Source organism: Acomys russatus, chromosome 14 (assembly GCF_903995435.1).
Source record: "Acomys russatus chromosome 14, mAcoRus1.1, whole genome shotgun sequence".
NCBI lineage: Eukaryota > Metazoa > Chordata > Mammalia > Rodentia > Muridae > Acomys > Acomys russatus.
The window spans coordinates 56808645-56832241 of record NC_067150.1 but is presented as its reverse complement, the minus strand read 5'-3'; the positions used below and the strand labels follow the sequence as shown (position 1 = coordinate 56832241).

At 51.8% G+C, this 23597-nt stretch overlaps 1 protein-coding gene across 1 annotated transcript; it reads left to right on the top strand.

The window, feature by feature from the left end:
- Positions 1–270: 270 nt before the first annotated feature.
- Plekho2 (pleckstrin homology domain containing O2) lies at positions 271–23011 on the top strand. Its single transcript, XM_051156657.1, has 6 exons — positions 271–412; positions 6898–7047; positions 14013–14129; positions 18799–18903; positions 20750–20848; positions 21901–23011. Exons 1-6 carry the CDS (start codon positions 401–403, stop codon positions 22930–22932), a joined length of 1515 nt encoding a protein of 504 aa, XP_051012614.1. The 5' UTR covers positions 271–400; the 3' UTR covers positions 22933–23011.
- The last annotated feature ends 586 nt before the right edge of the window (positions 23012–23597 follow it).

The following is a 23597-nucleotide window of genomic DNA, read 5'->3' as shown; positions in this document are numbered from 1 at the left end:
TCCTTGCTTGGGTTCGGGAAGCCTCTCTCTATTTCCCCTCTTCCCGCTATTTCAGCTCCGCCCAGTTTCTTCCGTCCATTCCGGGTGCTCAAGACCGGCCCCGCCTCTGCACCTCCGCCCGGCTACACTCCTCACCGCCCTGAGGGCGGGGGCTGTGTGTGTGTGTGTGTGTTGGGGGGTGGGGGGAGCACGCTGCACATCTCCCCGGCTCCGCCCCACCCCCGGAAGCCCCTCCCCGGCCCCGGCCCCGGCCCCGCCCCCCGAAGTTTCTTGGGCCTCGGGCGGCCCGCGGGATAGAAGACAGCTAGCCGCCGCCCGGCTGCTCTTAGATGGAGCAAGCGGAGCCCGCGCGGCGCGGGCAGCAGTAAGCGGCGAAGCAGCGGGACCTCACAGACTCGCCATGGAGGAGGAGGTAAGGACTGGGCCAGACGGAGCTGGGTGTTGTGCCGGGGTCCTGCCCGCCCTACTTCCACGGGTCTCTCTGCACACTCTTTGCCTGGACCAATGGGGTAGGGGCAGGATGGAGGTCTCGTCCTGCTTCTCGCCGACAGCATCCTCGATTACATTTTGGGCTTTTCTTACCAACTGGAAACAGTGCCTGTCTGTCGTGGTTCCCATTGGATTGATGGGGAGACTGAGGTTCTGGAGAGTTGGGTGACTTGCTGAAAGTAGACTGGGTTGCTGTTTTAATCCCGTTACACCGTTTCTTGGCTTTCCTTGCTCCCCTCTGCCAGGTCTGATTCTGACGGATCAGACTGCTTGTGTTTGTTTGCTAGGGGAGGGACGTTCTCTCGCGGTCCTGGGCCACTGTTTCAAGGAATTTGAAGCGTGGTGGCAGGACCGAAGACATTGCTTTTGTCTTCCTTGTGTAAATCTCTCAGAGTCCCCACTGCCCTCGGGCTGTGTCTGTCTGAGGATGTTAGTTGAAGGGTCAGGTCAGCTAACTCTAAGTAGCAAGGGCTGGATCAGCAATGCCCCTTTGAGCCTCCTTTGCCCTCTGCATACAAACCAAATTCTCAAAGCATTCCCGTTATCCAAGGGTCCAGGATACAGAAGTCACTTACTGTGTGCTCATGATATTAGTAAAAAGACTTCCGTATCCCTTGAAGGGTAGGGAAGCAAGATGCAGCCTTCCCACCTAGACCCACCCAGGCCAGCGGGGGAGTCTTTCAGTGAGCTCAGCCACCCGTTATTCCTGTCAATGCCCACTTGCGTATTTCCTGGAGCTGCTGCTAGGCTGTCAGCTCTCTCTAGGCTAGACCCTGAGTTTCTGTGGGATGGTAGCTAAGTCACTTCCCCTCTCAGCCTGTGTTTCCTCTTCTATAGAACATAGGGCCTAGCCTCCTCCCCTAGACTTAACAGTATGATTGCGGTCCTGCACTCAGAGTGGGTACACGTAGGGGGCAAAGTCAGGCCGTCATGTTTTCACTGTGGTTTCTCTTGCTGTCACGGGTGGGGCTGCTGGCTGCGTGCTCACTCCTCTCCTGCAATGGCTATGCTCTCTGTCCAAGGCCTCTCCCCTGCTCCCAGAGGATGTGGGTCAGGATTACTCCATCTCCTGATCTACTCTGGTCCCCACTTAAGGGAAGTTCTCCTGGGGTTTCCAGGGCTCAGCACACCCCTGTGTTCCCTCTGGTCCATAATCTCTAACATTGCTACTTTCTGACTCCCAGATACCAAAAGCTCCTGAGGTATCTGGGTCACTAAAGCTTGCCCATGTTACTTCCTTCCTCTAACCCCTAGGTCTCACCCACACAGGCAGGGGCTCTCTGTGCCTGTCCTCTCTCTGGTACCCATGACTCTCGTTGCTTCCTAAGTATAGAATCCACTTGTTTGCCTATGCTCTGTGTCCATTCTTCTGCATAATACCTCTTAATTATGACCACTTACTCTGCCCCTGACCTCAGGCCACCTTTTCACCTCACTTCCACATAGCTGACTTCAGCCTTCCTGCTTTGCACTTCCTGGGTGCCAGCCACCCTTGGGCCCAGCTTCCTTTGGCCTCTGTGTAGGATGTAGGATGGTGGTCCCTGCCAGGCTGAGGCTTGGAGAAGTACTGGTTTGGGTTCGAGCATCTGCCTATCTGTGTTTTCTGGTCTGCATTTTTTCCCCAATGTAAAATGAGAAGGGAAGGGAGATCTAGAAATGTGATAATACGTGTGCAAAAGCTTTGAAAACCGAAAATATCAATGGAGGTCTTGTTGCTGTCCCTGGAGTGAGATTGAAAACCGAAGCACTAGGCCTCCCTGGTTCTGCCCCATTGCCCTCCCAAAGCCATGCTTTTCCCTGACTCCAGACTGCCCACTTGCCCTCACTCACCCTTACTGCAGTAGGCATGGCAGTGTCCTGTTGCAGCACTGGTTTTATGACACTGGTCTAACCTCTTGTTCTTTCTGATGTTCTGATGCATGTTTTGTTTGTTTGTTTTTTGTTTTTCCTTTCTGAGGTAATAGGGTTAAGAATGTGAAGTCTTTTTGTTGTTTTTTTACATGTATGGATGTTTTGCTTGCATACATGTCTGTGAACCACTTGTGTGCCTGGTGCCCACAGAGGCCAGAAGACGGCATCAGATAGTCAGGGACTGGAGTTAGCCATGTTTACAAGCTGCCCTGTAGGTGCCAGGAATTGAACTCAAGTCCTTTGGAAGAGCAGCTGGTGCCCCTGAGTCTGAGCCAGCACCATGAGAATGTGACTCTTTGGCACCTTTTTGCCTTTAATTCTCCACACACACCCACCTTCTGGAAGAGCTTCTTCACCAACCCCAGGCTCAAGGCTAGGACAGGGGAGTACCTCAGGGCAAGAGCTATGAGTTTCCCAACAGACAAGAGCTCCCTCAAACAGAAGATATCCACCCAGCTCCCTTGAAGCTTCTCACAGGCATGCTGTGTTCTGTCTTCATCAGCCTGGAAGATCCCTGAGGCAGGGTCTGCATTATTTCCTGTCTCCATACCTTTTCCTAGGGCTCTGGTGGAGTAGGGTCTCTTTTGGTTTTGTTTTCACTTTTGGGACATTGACTCACTGTGTAGTCCTGGCTGGTGGCCTAATACCCCCCTGGATAGCCCAGACTGGCTTTGAACTCAGAGATCCTCCTGCCTTTGCCTCCTCCTAAGTGCTGGGATTAAAGGCCTGTGACCCCCCCCCCCCCCCCCCCCCCCTGCTTGCCTTGCAGAGAGATCTTGGAGTCTAGGCAGATTATCATTGGATTTACTCAAACGGCAGAAGCCATCACAAGGTACTTACTTGTGATGTGCCCCATCAACAAAGTTTCTTTGCTGGCCTCTGCCTCTTGTAACTTTGTTGTAGCTTTTCTCTAGCACCTTCCTTTCCTACATAGGGTCCGGTGACCTGTCTCTTTTTTGTTGTTGTTGTTGTTTGGTTTTTCGAGACAGGGTCCCCCTTGCTTTTTTTTTTTTTTTTGGTTTTTCAAGACAGGGTTTCTTTATGTAGCCTTGGCTGTCCTAGACTCACTTTGTAGACCAGGCTGGCCTCGAACTCACAGTGATCCGCCTGCCTCTGCCTCCCAAGTGCTGGGATTAAAGACGTGCGCCACCACACCCGGCCCCCCCTTGCTTTTTAAAAGACTATCCCTGAGACACTCCTGTGGTGTCAGGCCTAGGGAGCCAGGCTGATGGCATGGGGTACTTCAGGAGCTGCTTGCAGCCAGCAGGAGGCTTGCCTCTGGATGGCTGGGAGGGGAACAGAAACAGTGGTCAGCTGGTCAGTAAGGAGAGAGGAGCTGGAGAAGAAACTGGGCTGAGCAGGACAAAACCTCCCCTGTGAACCCTGCCAAGGGGAGGGGTGCCTTGTTAAAACTTACTGGGGTGTAGCCAGACCCCTAGCGAGAGGAGGTCTAAGGGGCAGGGAGGGAGTTCAGTGGAGGGCGGAGGCTAGTCGGATCCTGGCATTTAGCCAGGCCTCCCGTGCTCTACACCATCTGCAACCCCTCAGCTGTCCCCTCCCCTATCCCAGAAAACACCCTCCTGTTTAGTCCCTTCCTGGTCCCACCCATCCTTACAGCCTTTCCCTAGCTAAGCTAGTCTTGGTACCCACTAAGCACTGATTCAGTTCAGAGGTGACAGCAGCCAAGGCCAAGGGTCCCAGCCTTGTCCCCGGAGCTTCCAGCTGATGTGCAGTTTTACATGTCTGGCAGTGGAGGTGGCAGACAGGGCCGATCACAGGGACCTGAGATCCTGTTTCAACTGTGGGGTGGTGGGTTGGGTCCCCCCCCCCCCCCGAATCAGAAGAGGATCTTGGAGCTCAGAGGTGGGAATTGTGAACTGCAGCTTCTCATTCCGTTTTCGGGAGACACCCCCCGCCCCCCCTCCAAAAGCTCAGGGCTGAGGAGGTGGCCAGCAGTGCTGGTGCTGCCGAGAGAAGTGTGCATGCATGCACTACGGGCATAGGGATTCCTATCCCATAGTTTTCCCCTTCCAGGCCTGGACCTTGTGACAGCCTGCCTGAGTCACTGAAAGACTTAGGTCCCCGTGCGTCCCACCGCCTGTGGGAGCCTAGCACATGGTGTGGTGTCATCTAGGGAGAGGGAGTTCGGTATATGATTGAGTGGGAGCACCTCCATGTTCCTGCCAGAGATCTCTGAAGTCCCCTCCCTCTTCCCCTGGCTGGGTGGCTCTAACTGCCTAGCCTCCTCACTTCCTCATCCCTGCATCCGGGAAGATCGCTTGGAACCAGCCCACTTCTTCATTTCCCTTGCTATCCACAAGTTAGAGAGAAGACCAGAAGAGACATCCCACCCACAGTTCCTGGAGATCTGGGGCCAGCAGACAGAGCTCAGCTCCCCGCATTCTAAACTGAGACCCACCAGATCTGGAGAGAAGGTCCCTAAGGCTCACAGCAGGGGGCCAGGCAGTGATGGGCAGTGACAAGAGTGACAGAAGTGACACAGCTGCCAATTACTAAGCTCAAGGTATCCTAGGAACTGCGCGTGGTGTGCCTCATCTTTATTTAGTCACAAGCATGGACCAACTGTGTGCCAGGCCCTGACTACACAATGGGGCAGCAGTTAAGAAACCCCACCCCACCCCCGCCCTCATGGATATATATATATATTTGATTTTAGTCGAAAGGCAGGAAGCAAGATGGATTCCTATTTCTTACAGGAAGAGGTGAGGTCCTTTGCCTCTGGTCTCTGTGACTAGGGCTCTCCAAATCACGTGCTCCCATTGAAGCACAGTGTGTCGAGTTCCAGGAGATAGAAAGGCCACAGTGGAAAGCAGGCTGGAGCCTCACTGTCATGACAAAGAAGCCAGGCCCTGCCCAGCTACTGACAGCTCACCACACTTATATCTGCCTGGGCTTGTCCTTCCAAAGACATCTGTGGCCACAGGGTATCTCTGGGGAGAGGCGTGCCTCTTAACTGGGGCCCCTTTTTGGAGCTCTATGTAAATTATAACGTAGCCGAAATTAGTCTGTTGATTTCCTTCTGGTGGCGTCCTCTAGATTCTAATGCCCCCTGCTGATCCTTTCCCCACCACCCCCTTTCACACTCAGAGCCCCGGTACCTGTAAGTTCAGCACGGTACTTAGCAAACAGGGTATATTTACAATTTCATTTTTACAGATATATCCTCTGCCCTCATTAGGTGCCAGAGAAGAAGATTAAGTGCCTAGTACTCAGAGGTGACTCCGACCCCATCATCTAGGCATGTAGACATGTATGTACCCAGTACCCGGCCATCTGAGCAGGCCACGGATGGGCATGAAATGTGTGTGACAGGCCCCGAGGCGGCAGTGTAGCCACCACCTTGTATAGAATGGTTTGGACTTCATTCCTATACCAGCCTGTGATTCAAGAGACAGTTCTTGGAGCACTCGTTGGAGGAAGTAGCCACCGCCAGAGTCCTAGCCTGGCAGGGGATGAGGAGTAAAGAGTCTCCTGCTTCAGGACCAGAGACTGGATTGGGTTTTCTAGAAAGTCCAGTGGGGTAGAGAGTCCAATTGCCTTACAGCCTGCCTGGTCCCCTTGTCCTTCCAGGCCTGGCTTAGCATCCTCTATTCCAGGAGGTCTTTCTGCGCCACTGAGTCACCCAGTAGTTCCTGCTTGTGGTCTTTTCTTAATTTTTTTTTTCATTGCATTTATGGGTGCGTGCATGCATGTGTTTGTGTGTGTGTGCGTGCGCGTGCATGTGTGCGTGTATGTGTGTGTGTGCGAGTGTGTGCGTGTGTGTGCCTGTGTGTGTGCATGCGTGTGTGTGCGCGTGCATGTGTGTGTGTATGCACGCACACGTGCATATGAAAAATCAGAAGACAGCTTGTGGGAGTTGGTTCTCTTCTTCTGCCATGGGGGTTCTGGGGATCGAACTCAGGTGGTTAGGTTTGGTGGCAAGAAATATCGCACCTCTCCCTTCATAGCCTTTCCTACTAGTTAATGTGACCGTTTCTGGGCATTTATTTGTTTAGCTGCTCTATCTCCTCACTGTGCAGTTTGTGAGGGTTGTGTTGCTTTTGTTCTCCTGTGACATGTGACATTATATGGGCTCAATACATTGGCTACCCAGTTTAATAAACGCCGGGAGGCACAGGAGCGGGAACAAGATGGGTTCAGAGAGACTTGCTTTGAGTTCTGGTTCTTTCTCTCTAGCTATGTGACTCTAGAAAGTCACCTCCTTTCTGAGTTTCAGTTTACTGTGACTTGTGGCCAACACTGTTGCCATCTTGGAGAGCGATTGTAAAAGTTAAGTGAAACTATGTGGCTCAGGGAAAGGTGGTGGCTGTTACTATTGCTATTATTTATTTATTTATTTTTAGCCTACTTTGAGGGTTCCTGGGGAAACCTCACTAGGATGTTGCACCCAGCACTACATGTGTTCCTCTGTGGTCTGTGGACCATATGGCTTCATGGCAAACAGCCCTCACGGTGTGGCCTGGTGCTGTCTTACAGAGTATGAAGGAGCGGAGCGAGAAGCCTCGTGGAGCACGGACTGCGGACAAGGCTGGCTGGATCAAGAAGAGCAGTGGGGGGCTTCTGGGTTTATGGAAAGACCGCTACCTGCTCCTCTGCCAAGCCCAGCTGCTGGTCTACGAGAACGAGGTGAGGACTCGCTTGGCCCTGACAGCGGAGACAAAAGCAAGGCAGGCTCGTCGGCAGAGCACCCTGAGACCGGGGCTGGAAGACCTGGTCCACTCTTGTTTTTGTTTGTTTATTTGGTTGCTCGTTTGCTTGGTTTGAGACATGGTCTTACTATGGCAGCCTTGGCTGGCCTGGAGATTGCTCTGTGGGATAAGGCTGACTAGCTACAAATTCGTAGAGATCCACTTGCCTCTGTCTCCTCAGTGCTGGGATTAAATGGATGAGCCACCATGCTGCCTGCCTCTTCACTGTTGATATTGCTGTGCCACCCTGGGCAAGTGTCTTATCTCCTCTGGGTCTCTGTATAGTATGGGGATGATACTTCTACAGGCAGAGTTAGGGTTCCTCCTCAACTACCTAGGTGTATGCTTGAACTTCCTGTTTTGGGCCAAGGTTTCATAGAAGTAGTATTTGAAAAAATAAAAATGATGTTTCAGTCAGCATTGGCACTAAAAGTACCAGTTAACCCTTAATCTTCACACTTTTTTTGAAATTTTATTTTATTTTATTTATTTCTTTATTTTGGTTTTTCGAGACAGGGTCTCTCTGTGTTAGCAAAGTGCCTTGCCTGTCCTGCGTGAGTCAGGATGACAGACGTTGGGGGAGAACTGTGAGGAATGACAACGTGCAGACAGCCTCCAGATGTTCTGAACTTTCCAAATTAGGATGTGCCACAGCTGGGAAAGTGGCAGCCGAGGGATATTTTTAATAATAAAAAAAAAAAGGTGGGGGGCCGGTGATATGTTTTTTTGGTAGTGCCAGCTGCTGCAGGAGTTGAGTGACAGGCTCTCGGCTGTCAGCTCATCAGGCACTGCCATGCTTGTCCTAGACTGCCTCTCTACATCTGGCCACAGCTGGGCAGCAGTCAGGGTTTCACATTCCCTAAACATGAAAAAAGCCAAATCACACTTTAAAAAAAATAAAAAATCATATTAAAAACTTAAATGTAATTCCAGAACCGAGGGATGGGAGCTTGGCCCAGGAGAAGGAATTGAGAAATGCTTATTAGTTCAATTCCTCTTTCTGATGTAAGGAACTAGGCGAGTGTAGACGGCTCTTGGCGGTGGCTTCTCCTGTTGTCAGAGGTTGATGTCCCGACACATGCTGCCCCTGCCCAGCGCCTCCTGCTCTTCCCTTCCCTCTGAACTGCAGAAGGCCCTGGATGATTCAGCACTTTGGGTTTTGAGTTGTCCCAAGCCAGGCAGCCTTGGGGAGCTAAGAAGAGGGTACACTGGGCTAGTAGTTATCCATTGGGGAGGCCCAGGGAGGGGGCAAAGCTGTTGCCTGGGCCTTCTCCCGGATACCCAGGAAGACTTTGGAGGTCTTTTTTTTTTTTTTTTTTTTTTTTTTTTTTTTTTTCGAGACAGGGTTTCTCTGTGTAGCCTTGGCCATCCTAGACTCACTTTGTAGACCAGGCTGGCCTCGAACTCACAGCGATCCGCCTGCCTCTGCCTCCCAAGTGCTGGGATTAAAGGCGTGCGCCACCACGCCCGGCATTGGAGGTCTTATTGTAGGCTTCGGCACCATTCCAGCAAGCTGGTGCTTTGTATATCATGTGTTTATTATTTAGTTTTGGTTTTTCGAGACAGGGTTTCTCTGTGTAGCCTTGGCTGTCCTGGACTCACTTTGTAGACCAGGCTGGCTTCAAACTCACAGAGATCCCCCTGCCTCTGCCTCCCGAGTGCTGGGATTAAAGGCATGTGCCACCACCGCCTGGCTATGGTTTGTTTTGAGACAGATTTCTCTATGTAGCCCTGGCTATCTTGCAACTCACTCTGTAGACTAGGCTGGCCTTGAACTCACACCTGCCTTTGCCTCCCCCTGCACCACTACTGCCTGCCTTTTCTTTTCTTTTTTTCCCCCTATAAGGCAGAGTTTTGTGCAGGCCCCAGCTGGCCTCGAACTAGCTGAGGATATCCTTGAATTTCTGATTCTCTTGCCTCCCCCTCCCAAGTCCTGGAATTACGTGTGTGCCACCGAGCCAATTAGTTTTCTTGCTTGATTATTGATGTGGCTCGGCCCCTACCACAGCGGGTGGCGCCACCCTTGGGCTGGTGGTCCTGGGTGTTATAGAAAGCATTCTGAGCAACCCATGGGGAGCAAGCCAGTAAGCAGCATCCCTCCATGGCCTCCATCATCTCCTGTGCCTATGCCTAGCTTCTGGTTCCTACCCTGACTTTGCTGACCAGTGGGCTTCAAGTTGTACGATGAAATTAACCCTTTCCTCCCCAAGTTGCTTTGGGTCATGGTGTGGTATATCACACGACAAACCAAGACAGCTGCCAAGCTTGATGACCTGAATTCAATCCCCAAGCCCCACATGGTGGATGGCGAGGAGAGACTCTCTCAAGCTGTCAGCCCTTAAGACAGACACCCTGCCTGGTCTGAGTGGTGCTGAGGACTAAACCTGGGGCGTTCTGTACTCTAGGCAAGTGTTCTAGCACTGGAGCTGTAACGCCAGCCCCTGTATTCCTCTCTTGAGAGCTACTTCTGTGGTGTGCCATTGGGGGAGCATAAACGAGGCGGATGCACAGAGAAGAGGTTAGAACTGGCCAGGCATGAGGCAGGACTGTGCTCCCCTGTGTCAAGGCTCAGTGTTTCTGTCAGTTAGCGGGGTACTTTTACCTGGTGGGTGCTTTATAGACATTTGCACGCCCCCTGCCTTGGGTAACATACAAGAGCACTAAGGTTGAGGGAATCATAGCGGGTAGCAGGGAGCTTCCCAGAATAGAAGAAATTTTCTGGTCTATATGTTTCATGAAAAAACCTGGACAGGACTCAGGATAAGGAGTTAAAAGGATATTTGTGGAGCCAGGCGTGATGGTGTACACCTTTAATTCCAGCACTCGGGAGGCAGAGGCAGGAGGATCCCTGTGCATTCGAGGTCAGCCTGGTCTACAAAGTGAGTCCAGGACAGCCAAGGCTACACAGAGAGACCCTGTCTCGAAAAACCAAACCAAACCAAACCAAACCAAAAAGTAAATGACCCCCTACTTTTAGCGGTGTAAGCAATCCCAGCTAACCCAGTGGAACACATATACATACATACAAAACATACTGGGTATGGTGGCACACACCTTTAATTTCATTACTTGAGGGAGGCAGAGGCAGGAGGATCTCTGAGTTTGAGGCCAGCCTAGTCTACATACTGAGTTCCAAGCCAGCCTGGTCTATATACTGAGTTCCAAGCCAGCTATGGCTACACAGTGAGACCCTGTCTTGGGGGGAGGAGATTCATTTTATTTTTTGTGCATGAATGTTTTGCCTACATGTATATATGTTCATGTCTAGTGCCTGTGAGTTCAGAAGTTATCAGATCTTCTGGAATTGGAACTCTGGGTGGTTAGGAGCCACCAAGTAGATGTTGGGAACTAAACCCAGGTTCTCTGTAAGAGCAACAGCTGTTCTTAACCTTTGAGCCATCTCTCCAGACCATGGCAGGTTTATAATGCCAGATATGAATTATCTCCTGTAGAGCAGGCCTCAAAATCCAGTCAGAAAGAACTTGGTTATACCCATCCATAACAGTTGTGGCATTATTGCACCAGTGAGCACTTCTTGCCTGACAGATTGATTTGTAGCTTACTGGTTCATAGCTGGAAAAGACTATTTTCTCCCAGCAGTTCACATAACACCTTCTAGCACTGTGGAGGCTGCCTCCCTCTCAGTTCCATGATTTCTCTATGTCCCACAGCCAAAGTGTGTGGTGTCTTTAGCGCTTTTTTTTTTTAACATTTATTTATTTCTGGGCTGGAGAAATGGGTCAGTGGTTGAGAGCACTGACTGTTCTTCCAGAGGTCATGAGTTCAATTGCCAGCAACCACATGGTGGCTCACAGCAATCTATAATGTGATTTGATGCCCTCCTCTGGCCTACAATTTACATGCAGGCAGAGCTCTGTATACATAATAATAAATAAATAAATCTTTTTTTAAAAGATTTTAAATTTTTTTTTGTTTATTTAGTTAGTTAGTTAGTTAGTCTAGCTGTCCTAGACTCGCTTTGTAGACCAGGCTGGCCTCGAACTCACAGTTATCCACCTGCTTCTGCCTCCCAGGTGGTGGGATTAAAGGCCCCACCACGCCCGACTGCTTTATTTATTTATTGTTTATACAGTTTTCTGCCCTCATGTGTGCCTGCAGGCCAGAAGAGGGTATAAGATCACATTGTAGATGGTTGTGAGCCACCATGTGGTTGCTGGGAATTGAACTCAGGACCTTTGGAAGAGCAGTCAGTGCTCTTAACCTCTGAGCCATCTCTCCAGCCCCGCCCCCCTTTTTTTTTTGAGACAAGATTTCTCTGTGTAACAGCCCTGGCTGTCCTGCACTCACTTTGTAGATTGGGCTGGCCTCGAACTCACAGAGATCCACCGGCCTCTGCCTCGTAAGTGCTGGAATTAAAGGTGTGCACCACTACACCTGACTGGTTTGGATGTTCTTAAAAGCCTCCAGGCTCCTGAGATTGAGTATGTCTGGCATAAAGCAATGGTTCTCAGGGATATACTTATACCAGAGTCACCTGGAGTGATAGTTAAAATTTATATATGTTGTCCCCAGAACTCTGAGAAGTAGAAGTAGGTAGATTTCTGAGTTCGAGTCCAACCTGGTCTACAGAGTGAGTTCCAGGACAGCTAGGACTGCATGAAGAAACACTGACTTCAAAAATAATTACATTGTGAAGGTCCATGTGCCCCAAGTTTGTGATTGGTGCTCACAAAGTTGTATTTCTAGCAAGTTATCAAGAGGCACTAATGCCCTGGTATGTTCCTTCATAGATACGTGTATCACCCTGTTGGTAAGTGAAAAGGGACCTGAGACATGAGAGCTCCAGGTCCTACTCTGGGAGGGCCACTGGCACAAAGCAACCAGTTAAAAAGGCATCAGTCAGCCCTGTATGTGATGTACTCTTTCAATCCCACTGCTTAAGAGGCAGAGGCAGGTAGACCTCTGTGAGTTTGATTTTGTTTTTGTTTTTCGAGACAGAGTTTCTCTGTGTATTGTTGGCTGTCCTGGCCTCGCTTTGTAGACCAGGCTGGCCTCAAACTCACAGTGATCCACCTGCCTCTGCTTCCCGAGTGCTCAGATTAAAGGCATGCGCCACCATGCCTGGTGTGGATCTCTGTGAGTTTGAGGCCAACCTGACCTACATGGCAAATTCAAGGGCATTAGGTCTATCTACACAACACACACACACACAGGAACTGCTTCTGCTTCCCAGGAAGTTGTACCAACTGGGTCACCTCCAGAAGAGGAACCAGCTGACCACTACTGAGGGAGGGCTTACTCCAGGCAGCTTGCCCGAGAGGTATCCTATGCCCAAAATCTTGTAGTGTCAGAGTTGGCAGGCAGGAAGTTTAGAAGGCAGTCTGGTGTTGTGTGACAAAAATTTTCCTAGGGAGACAAAACACACTCAACCTAGATAGGGAATCCATAGCAGACCAAAGTACAGATATCACCAAAGTCCAGCTTGGTGAACCAACGGGTTTTATTGGGGTCACTTAGAGGAATATGGGTGAGGAACAACTTACAGGAGCACAGGTGACTCAAAGATAGCACTTCACCAAAGCCTACCCCAGCATGGGTGACAGCTCACAAAAGCTGGGAACCTGGAGCATACTGCACAGCCTGTGGGCGGCTCTACAAGTTGGAGAGTGTCCTTTCCAGGTGACTCCGTTGGTCTAACCCTCTTCCAGGTAGCTTTTCTGGTCTGAGAGTCTTCTCTGCAGCTGGGCTCTGCTTACTCTGGCAGGAGGGGCCTAGTGTGTCTGGTCAGTTTCAAGGATTCCTTGAGGTTATTTTCTTTGTTTGTTTTGAGACAGGGTTTCTCTGTGTAGCCTTGGCTGTCCTGGACTCACTTTGTAGACCAGGCTGGCCTCAAACTCACAGCGATCCACCTGTCTCTGCCTCCCAGAGTTCTGGGATTACAGGTGTGCACCATTCAGCTGCTGCTGCTGCTGCCTGCTGCCTCTTCTTCTTCTTTATTTGTTATGTACACAGTGTTCTGCCTGCATATACACTCACAGGCCAGAAGAGGGCATCAGATCACATTATGGATGGTTGTGAGCCACCATGTGGTTGCTGGGAATTGAACTCAGGACCTTTGGAAGAGCTGGCAGTGCTCTTAACCTCCGAGCCATGTCTTCAGCCTACCACCCAGCTCCTTGAAGATGGTTTTTGTTTTTGTTTTTGTTGTTATTATTCATCCTGCTTGCAGAATGGAATGTTTTGATCTGGGAGGGGACTATCACAGGACAACTGGCCAGTGGTAGAGAGACCAGGCACTGTTTGGCCCCTGGTCTCCATAGTGACAAAGCTAGGGTGAGAGGCTGGCAGAGTGGGGATATTCCTATGCTCTCTTGCCCTCTCTGTTGTGTATGGCCTTCAGCCTCTGGTGAGGGGCCCCTCTGCGTAGCCAGCAGTGAGGACAGGGAGATGTCAAGTGAAGAAGCTGACTCAGGATCACTGGGTTGAAGACCGGGGCCCGTGAGTCCACATGTGTCTGGTTCACACTCATCATGGAGTGCTCTTCTTACTGTGTGTGTTTCACGATGCCCTGTATTATCCTAGGCTTCCTCTTCCATAAATCTCTGCCTGGCCACTGGACCCGCACAGGCACCTTGGCATCCTTTTCTAAGTCTTAGCTTCTCCTTTCCTGCCTCTGGTCTCAGGCCCGCTGCTGGATCTAGCCCTTAGGCACAAACTCACCCCCAAACTGTCTGTCTCACTTCCTATCAGGATGGTGAACTTTGTGGACACCTGCCACCCAGCACATGGTGGCACCACTTCCTTGCTGGGGTCTGAATCCCACATCTTGGTGATAGGATCAGAGTCTGGAATGTATAATATATTCAGTGATTAAGGTTCTTGGTAGGTCTGGCGCTCACCAGCTCACTTCTCTCTCTCTCTCTCCACCCCCCCCCTCCCCAGGATGAGCAGAAATGTGTAGAGACGGTGGAACTTGGAAGCTATGAGAAGTGCCAGGACCTCCGTGCTGTCCTCAAGCGGAAACACCGCTTTATCCTGCTGCGATCCCCAGGGAACAAGGTAGGGGTGGTCCTGAAGGCTGCCTGCCTCCATCCAAGCCAGGATCTGCTGTGGAAGAAGGCTGGGCCTCACTGGGCAGTCTGCAAGCTCCCCAGTAGGCAGGGCAGTCTGCAAGCTCCCCAGTAGACAGGCTGAGGCATAAATCTAGCAGCAGCCCCAGCCCGAACCTTCTGCTTATTTTGTCTCAGAGGTCCCCCAGCCCTGAGTGATGATGGGTGATGGGGGCTGTGCGGGGGTAGGGGGGAGGGTGGAGGGAGACTCTCCCTTTCTCAGTGCTGAGACAGCCACTGCAGGCTGTAGTTGAAAGCAGCCACTGGGAAGTAGACCCTGAATTCTGGGCACAAGAGGCCCAGGCTGATGGAGGAAAGCTATGGATAAAGCCTCTATGCCAATGAGGCCTTCAGTACCCAGACAAAGTCTAGAGCACCCTCCAGGCTCCTCTTGGGCCCAGAGCTAGGAGGCCCAAGACCCAGCTTTCCTCCCAATTTCCTTCCTTGCCCGAGACTCTCTCCTTTAAGGTACAAGTGAAATTTGCTCTTTGTACCACTTAAAAACTTTTTTAGGGTTTATTTTTATGTGTCTGACTGTTTGCCTGCATGTACATCTATGCGCCCCATGTATGTCCAGTTCCTGCAGAGGCCAGGTTGTCAGATTTTCCAGGAATTGAAGTTACAGACGGTTGTGAGCTACTTACTGTGTGGATGCTGGGAATGGAACCCAGTTCCTCCGCAAGAGCAGCCCGTGCTCTTCCCCACTGAGCATCCTACAGCTGTTTGCACCACTCTTCCCTGGATGAAGTCCGCTGGGTGTTGACACCTGCAGTTTCAGGGATATCAGAAATGGCAGATTGAACCTGGCCAAAGTGCATAGGAACAGCTCCTGGCACACCTCACCAGAACCTCTCCACATCATAGGCTGAGTGGGGTGGGGTGGGGTCGGGGGGGTCGGGGGAGGCTGTCAAAATAAGCCTTCATCACAGAAGCTGGATGAGGGGGGCAGACCCACTCGGGGCCTACTGGAACCGTCCTGTTTCTCTCCCAGTTTAGAAGTTAGGAGCTTAGTCTTCTGGGGTCCCTGGGGTCCTGGATGCTGAAAGCAATTACAGTGCTTTGCTCATTAGTCTGTGCTACACAAATACGTATCTCCAAGACAGGCAGGAGGCTGGGCCCAGGTTTATCTCAGAGCTGTGGCCCACGGTACTTTATTACAAGAGAATGATCGTTCTTTCAAGCCCTGCAAGCCTTTCCTTATCCTAGGCCTTGGCTGCCCCTCTGAGCAGGTGGGAAGTGTGTGTGTGTGTGTATGAGAGAGAGAGAGAGAGAGAGAGAGAGAGAGAGAGAGAGAGAGAGAGAGAGAGGCTCAAAGTACATTGTACACAAAGGCCTTTGTCTGCCCATGCATGTACACTCCCTAAAGTGCAGATATCACCTGGCCACGTCAGGGTCATTGTGTGTGTGCCTTTTGTGGATGTGGGGTGACAGGAGACGCTGCTTCTTTGTCCTCTGCCCATGTCACCTACTGTGCCAGCTATGAGAATCAGCTAGTGGTGTGCTAGGTGAGCTGCCCAGCTCGGGTAGGAAGCCTGTTTATACAGCTGCCCTCTCCGAGTCTGTGGTAATAGCTTCTCTCCCACCCCTTAGCCCTTCCAAGAGTTGAGATTGGTTCTGCCTGACTGGGAACATAGGCTGGAGCCTGAGGTGATGGCTGCAGATGCAACCAGGCTCCTGCTCAAGGGCCCTTGACCCCTCATCAAGCTACACTAGAGTGGGGCTCCCCAGAGGCCCTGCACATCCTCCGCCTGCGTGCCTGCTTTTCCCATCACCTTGGGTGTTCCCCAACTTCCTTGTGGCCTCTAGCTGGCCAGGAGGTCATGTGACCCTGGCTGTCTGGTCCTGAGGCTGCCCTTTTTTTTCCCCTCTCTAATCAAATAAACAAAGACTCCAGTGTCTTGCGTGCCCCGCTCCCCGCTGTTGCTACATCCCCACGCCCCTGTCCATGAGGTCACAGGCAGCGGCTGCCAGGGAGCAGGGTGGCCACTGCTGGGCCCTGCTGTCCTGCTGGTCGCAGCCAGCTTGGCCCTTTCCTCTTTCCGGCCTCCTCTTCCCCTCCCCCCCTTTTCCTCTCTGCCATTCTGCCCCTCCCCCTTTCCCAGGCCTCGCCTGCCTGCCTGTTCTGCAGCCACTCTTCTTAGCATGGGTACTCCTGCTGGAGGCTGATGCTTCACAGGGCTTCTTAGGGCTTCTTCACAGGGCTTGTCACATGGAGCTGTAGCCTGAGCCCACCCAGGCATAGCTTCTTGGGGTGTTCATTCCAGTTGTTCCTATGACGTCATCCCTGTGGAATGCTTGTTGAGTAAGGATTACACAGACTGTATGGTAGAACTGGATTCCTAGGACTTTATGTCCTCACATCCTGGTGGATGCATTCCCTGGTAGGTTTTCCCTTCGAGGCTGTGTCTCTTCCAGGGAGCCAACACCCTTCTCTGCAGTCTGTGACTTGGTGGACTGGGCCACAGGCTGGGAAGGGGAAACTGAGTCCATTGGTTCTGTCCTCTGCCCTTTGAGTTATGAGGAGAGAGCTCAGCACCTGACCCTTCCTTGCTTCACCCCTGCGGCTGCTGGCTTCCACTGTGTGCTTCTTAACCCGGAGATGCAAGTCTGTACCCATAGACTCAGAACCCCTAATAGCAGGCAGGGGCCACAGGGGCTGGCCTAGCTGCCTAGCACTCACAGGATTGGGTGGCCCTTGTAGGCTCAGTGTGCAGTCTGGTCTGTCCCTAAGCTCCTGTAGCCCTGGAGGCTGGCCTGAGAAGAAGTTGCCAAGGTGCCCCAGGGTTTCTGACTTAACTGCAGAGCTGCTGCCAAGATCTAATTTAGCCTGGTCATGCAAATGAGCATTTGGCTGTGGCTGGCATGGAGTGGGGACCTAGGGTCCTGTATGAGGAGGAGGTGGTGCTGCCAGGAGGAAGTTACATAAGGAGGATGCTGAGGGGGCCAGGCCAAGTGCACTGTACTGTGGTGTTACATAACTGACTGGCAGAGTGGCAGGAGGTGCCATCTAATACCAAGGTGGGGGATGGGCAAGCTGGCCACACCAACAGAGAACCAGAGCGTCTTGATGTCAGAGAGTAGGCATTGGCCCAGAAACAGGGTGAGGGAAGGAACCTAGGGCCATTTCATTCATGTATTGTCTCATTGATCCACTAACCACTATTGAACACCTACTGTGTGCCTAGGGCCAGTTCATTCATGTATTGTCTCATTCACACACTAACTGCTTACTGAACACCTACTGTGTGCCTAGGACCAGTTCATTCATGTATTGTCTCATTCACCCACTAACCACTTATTGAACACCTACTATGTGCCTAGGGCCAGTTCATTCATGTATTGTCTCATTCACACACTAACGGCTTACTGAACACCTACTGTGTGCCTAGGACCAGTTCATTCATGTATTGTCTCACTCACCCACTAACTACTTATTGAACACCTACTATGTGCCTAGGGTCAGTTCATTCATGTATTGTCTCATTCACCCACTAACTACTTATTGAACACCTACTGTGTGCCTTAGTTTTGATCATGTTTAATTGCTTAGTAGTAAAATGTGTTATCCCATTTTACAGATTAGAAAAGTAAGACTGTCCAGGTGAAGGCTGGAGTACTATGTGCACTTATTCTGGTCAGCTCTAGACTTAGTTCTTTAGGTATTTTAATACCCATGTGAGCATATAGACACATTCATGCTCCAAAACATATGTGGGCATGCAGCGCACACACCGTATATGTGTACAAGTGCAAGAAAAAAAAAAATAGGATCTATAATCAAATGCACAGAATTTGTTTTGTTTTGTCTTTGTTTTGTTTTTTGAGACAGAGTTTCTCTGTGTAGCCATGGCTGTCCTGGACTTGCTTTGTAGACCAGGCTGGCCTCAAACTCACCTCCTGAGTGCTGGGATTAAAGGCGTGAGCCACCACGCCCGGCCTCCAGCCAGAACTCTTAAAACTTATGAGACTGCAAGTAAACCCATTAAATACTGGCTCCTGTTCTCTCTCTCGTTTTTTTATTTTTTGAAAGATTTATTTATTTATTATGAATACAGTGCTCTGCCTGCTTGTACACCTGCATGCCAGAAGAGGGCATCAGATTACATTATAGATGGTTGGGAGCCACCATGTGGTTGCTGGGAATTGAACTCAGGACCTCTGGAGGAGCAGTCTGTGCCCTTAACCTCTGAGCCATCTCTCCAGCCCCCCCTCTTCTCTCTTTTTCCTGTCCCAGGCAGTCACCATTCTACCTTCTTTCTGATTTTGGTTTTTCTAGGTACTGCACAGCATAGAGTGTCACCGGGATCTGTCTTCTGGAGCTTATTTTGCCCAGCATGATTTTATTTATTTATCTTATCCTGAGACAGAGTCTTAGGAAGCAGGACCATCTCAGAACCCTTTCTCCAGAGCAAGGCTGAGTCCCTTCCCAGCCTCTGGATGTTGCAGGCTGGGGGGGGGGCGGGCCTTCCTGGCTGCACGCCCTCCCCACTTAAAGCCCCATGCCACAACTGCTTTGGGGCATTTAGGTTCACTTCAGAATCTGGGTTGGGATGCTTTCTAAAGACCCCAAATGTGAGCCCTAAAAATATCTTCCATCCTCCCATCTGTCTCTCCCACAGGTCAGTGACATCAAATTCCAGGCCCCCAGTGGGGAGGAAAAGGAATCCTGGATCAAAGCCCTCAATGAAGGGATCAACAGAGGCAAGAACCAGGCTTTTGATGAGGTACGTGGGTGTGGTCCCTGGACGGATTTTCTGTTCTCAGAACCAGCAGATTACTAGACAAGACTGTTCTTACCTCACTCCAATCTGCCCCTCAGTTCTGTCATTGCTACAGACACTGGGGCAAAAGACCTTCAAAGTGGTAGTATCCAGTTTCTACCAATAAAAACCAAGGTGTGAGTATATACACACACATACAGGGTTTCGCTCTGTAGCCCCAGGCCCTGGCTGAGACAGAATGTCATCTTGTGCCTTCTGGCCTTGAACTCTCTGTGTAGCCAAGGATGACCTTGAACTTCCGATTCCCCTGCCTCTGCCTCCCAAATGCTAGGCTCACAGGCCGATTCCACCAAGCCTGGTTTTATGAGGTGCTACACAGTGAAGCAGGACTTCCTGCGTGCTAGACAAGCACTCCACCAACTGAGCCACATTCCCAGCCCCTCAGTAATTTGTTTTAAATTAAAGAGCACGTGGGCTGGGAGTGTAGCCATGGTAGAGCGTTTGCACAGGGTCTTGGGCTCAGTCACCCACACTGAAGGGGAAGAAAAAGCATGTAGGCGGTGGGTAGAATTTAACCAGCTATACTGTATATCCTTCCAGCCTTGGTGGATAAACAGTGGCTCAGTCACCCAAGCCAGATGGGCTGGGGTGAGCTTAGTGTCCATGAGTGCTTTGTGTGTGTATGTGACTGGGTTTCTCTGTATACCCCTGGCTGTCCTGACTTGCTCTGTAGACCATGCAGGCTGGCCTTGAACTCACAGATTCTTCTGTCTCTGCCTCCCAAGTGCTGGGATTATAGGCATGCACTACCACCAGCCCCTGAGCTCCTTCTTCGGTTGGCCCACAAAGCCTGGACCGTGCAGGGTTTCCCTGACTGCAGTGACCATCCTTCCATTCCTGAGGTTCCTGTGCAATAGTGGTGACTATGGCATCAGTTAATTATAGAAAGTCAGGCTTCAACTGAGTGGTTAGGGTGTCCCACAGGGCCAGGGTCTCCTAGGAAGGATCTGCCTTTGACATCATGGGCCCTCAGCTGTTTGGGCTAAAATGATGAGACTTGAAAGGAACCTCCTTCCTCAGCAGATCTCCTGCGTCCCAACCTGTGAGTCCTGTGTTCACCCACATCACCTTATCATGCTCAGCCTTACACTATATGGGAAAAATGTTCCTATATGGGAGAAGGTATTGTAGGCCACAGCATAGATGTTAGAAAGGCCACAGAAGCCATGGCCTCACAACAGGTCACTGGCCATTTTGTCAGGTTCCCTCCGTTTGTTCCTCAGTGGATGTCAGGTTCCCTCTGTTTGCTCCTCAGTGGATCATAGGAAGATGCAATTCCATCATTCAGGGTCCAGATTGCCCATGTGATGTGACCACCTTTCCTGACTCAGGGAGGACATGCTCCCTCCCACCCCCCACAGACAGGCCCAGCCATAGAGGCCCTGCTCTTTCCTGGCCTGGGCATGGCTTTGGGACCAGAGGCCAGGGCAAGACTTAATGCATGCTAGGTACTAGAGGACCATGATCTGGCCTCCCCCTCCCCCTCCTGCCCCAGCTGAGCCTCAAACAGCCTCAGGCCTGCTTAGGTCTTTGTCCGAGACTGAGACCCCATCTTTGGGCAGGAAGACTGAGCTGAAGAGGAGAGCTGCTAAGAGTGAGAATGCTTCAAACATAGCAGACAGTGTAGACACTGAGAGAAGCAGAGGTCCCAGTAGGGAGACACATGAAGTGGGGCCTCTGCCCTGCTGAGTGACAGTGTGAGGTGACTTGACTCCGAGTCTGGGCAGTGGGTGTTTCCTACTCTTCCCAAGGCCTGGCAGGGACTCACCTGCTTCTGACTCTTTCCCAGGTAAAAGTAGACAAGACCTGTGCCCTAGAGCATGTGACACGGAACCGGGTGCGTGGGGGCCAGCGGCGCCGGCCACCAACGAGAATCCACTTAAAGGAGGTAAGACTTCCTTCAGTTTCAGTAATGGAGGAGTGGTATTCAGCTGAGGGTGGGGTTCCAGACCCTTAGGGTGGCAATCAACATGTAGGGCTAGTCTGGAAGTGGGGCTTGCTGAGTAGTGTGTGGTTAGGAAGTACAACTGAGATGTCTGGGACCTTGGACAGCAGAGAAACAGGCCTGGGAGGCTAGTACCTGCAGCTCAGAGCTCAGCTCCCAGCAGGAGATCTGATCCTAGTTATCTGTGACTAGGGCGGTGATAGAGCAGCCCCAGGAGGCTGGGCCAGGAGGAGGAGGAGGAATTGGGCTTTAAGCTAACACTAGTTTAAAATCTAGCAGGTGGGAATGACAGGGACTCTTGTTGGAGGGATGGGTGTGAGCTGAGGCACCAGGCAGGAGCAAGTGGACTGGAGGTGACTTGGGCATCAACACAGGACCTGGGAGCCACAAACAGCAAGGGAAGAACTGAGGAGATAGTAAGCGGTCACGTTTGCAGCGTGTTTTCAAAGAGGAGTCAGTTTAGGGCTGTCATGGGGGTACAGAGCCTCAGGGGCTGCCGTAGGCAGGAAGGACACAAGGTGTGTTCTTGATCTTAGACAGCCTGTTCTTACTGTCAGCTGAGAGAAAAGAGTCCCAGAGAGACACTGAGAGAGGGACATCCAGGAGCAGGATGTGGGGTAGGTTGAAGTCCAGCCTTGGAGAAGATCACTCTGTGAGAATATAGGGAGGAACCCGCCTCACTAGTGGTGTTGGCCAGACCATGTGGTAAATATAAAAACGGTGTGAGGGTCTCAGCAAGGACTCAACCCGCCTCATACCCACCCCATCTGAGGAAGAAGCTCAGCCCTAGTTCATCATCTCTGAAGCTCCCTGGAAAGGTTCCCATACTGTGAGGAAGGTGCAAGAATTAGGCTAAGTCGAAAGCCAAAAGACCGGACAGAGGTCTCTCCAGGCAAGCAGAAGTAGGTGAATAGGCAGTCTGGGGGAGCTTGGGGGAACCTGTACTTGACCCAGTGGCCATCCACAGTGACATCTGGATCCCATCCCCACACCAGGTAGCCAGTGCGGCTTCTGATGGGTTTTCGCGCCTGGACCTCGATGTCCCGGACAGTGGACCACCCGTGTTTGCTCCCATCAGTGAAGTCAATGAAGACCAGCCCCAGGAGCCACCTCGGGCTCTCATGCCTCGGGCTCTCATGCCTCCTGTCAAGCCTTCCCCGGTCCCAGAGGCTTCCAACCCTGATGTCAACACGGAGACTTCCGCAGAAGAGAGGGCCCCAAGCCCTGTGTCAGCAAGCTCTGAGGCCAACCCTGAGAGCCGAAAGGATGCAGGGGCCCCAGCGGAGGAGGACAGTGATTGCAAGAGGCTCCCTAACAGCACCTTGTCTGAGAAACTGAAGGTGAGCTGGGAGAACCCCAGCCCAGAGGAGCCTCCTGCTGCTGAGGACGCACAGTTGCCCATGCCGCCGTCTTCCAAAACTCCAGAGGCCGCCCCCCAGGAGAGCAAAAAGCCCCCTGCACCCCCTCCCAAGATCCTGTCAGAGAAGATGAAGGCCTGTATTAGTGGGGTAGATGCTTCTGGTCCATCCCAGAGTCCCGAGGCCCCTGAGACCACTGCCGCAGGCCCAACACAAGTATCTGTGAATGGCGTGGATGACGGCACTGAGTCTGCTATACCATCCCAGGCCGTGAGCACCCCTAGGACTGTCCCAGAGGATACAGCAGCATCCCCAGCGCCACCCTGCTGGGACTTGCCATCCCAGTTTCATCCACGTTCCTCCTCCCTTGGGGACCTGCTCAGAGAAAGCCCTCAACGCCCACAGCTGCCCAAGGAAAAGTTGTATCGAGCCCAGCTGGAAGTGAAGGTGGCCTCGAAAAAGACAGAGAAACTGTTGAACCAGGTGCTGGGCAGCGAACCACCGCCTGGGTGTGCGGAGTCGTTGCTCAGCCAGGCTGTAGAGCAGCTAAGGCAAGCCACCCAGGTCCTGCAGGAAATGAGGGATTTGGGAGACCTGAACCAAGAAACCCCTGGGCTAGGGAAGAAACGGAAGGAGCTGGTGACCCTCTACAGGAGAAGCGCGCCCTAGGCTTCCCAAGCCCGAGGCCCAAACTCACCTACCCCCAACTACCCTCATCTGTCACTCACTGTCCAACCTTGCCAGGAAATGAGCTACAGCTAAGGCTGAAGTCACATAACCTGGCACATCAGGTTTGGTCAGGACTTGAGGCTCCTGATGTCCTTTCTACCCTACCCTGGCCAGTGGTGCCAGGTATCACCTGGGGCGACCTGTTTGGCTCACCTATTCTGGCCTCTTTAGGCTCCGGGCTTGGGATGGAGCTCGAAGTCCTGTGGTCCATGTGGTTGTTGCAAACTGCCCCAGGGCTTTGGCACTGTGCTTGGAGTTTCCGGGATGGCATCAGTCTCTGTTCTCACCCCACCCACCCCCAACAGTTTACATTCCTGGCTTCTGTGTAGAGCACAGCTGAGCTGCCTGAAGCAACCATCTTCTGGTCTTCAGACAGCTTCCAACCAGCCACACCCACTTATTATGAGTATCCGAGGGGCTTGGGTTCAGCCTAGTGAAGTCTGGCCTGTAGCTGGGTGGGTAAGCATCTGGGTGAAGGAGCCACTCTAGCTTGTTTCCCTTTCTGCAAACCACGGGTCTTCTCAGCATTCCCTTCCCTTTTAGAGAGCTGTGGTTAGATGCTCAGATCACAAGGCTTCCCAGCGGGGAGAAGAGAAACACAGGCC

Bases quoted from the DNA above. Each gene is read 5' to 3' on its own strand.
- Plekho2 (XM_051156657.1), top strand. The intron at 7,048-14,012 runs GTGAGGACTCGC...CCCCCTCCCCAG, and splicing joins TGCTGGTCTACGAGAACGAG to GATGAGCAGAAATGTGTAGA. The intron at 18,904-20,749 runs GTACGTGGGTGT...ACTCTTTCCCAG, and splicing joins AGAACCAGGCTTTTGATGAG to GTAAAAGTAGACAAGACCTG.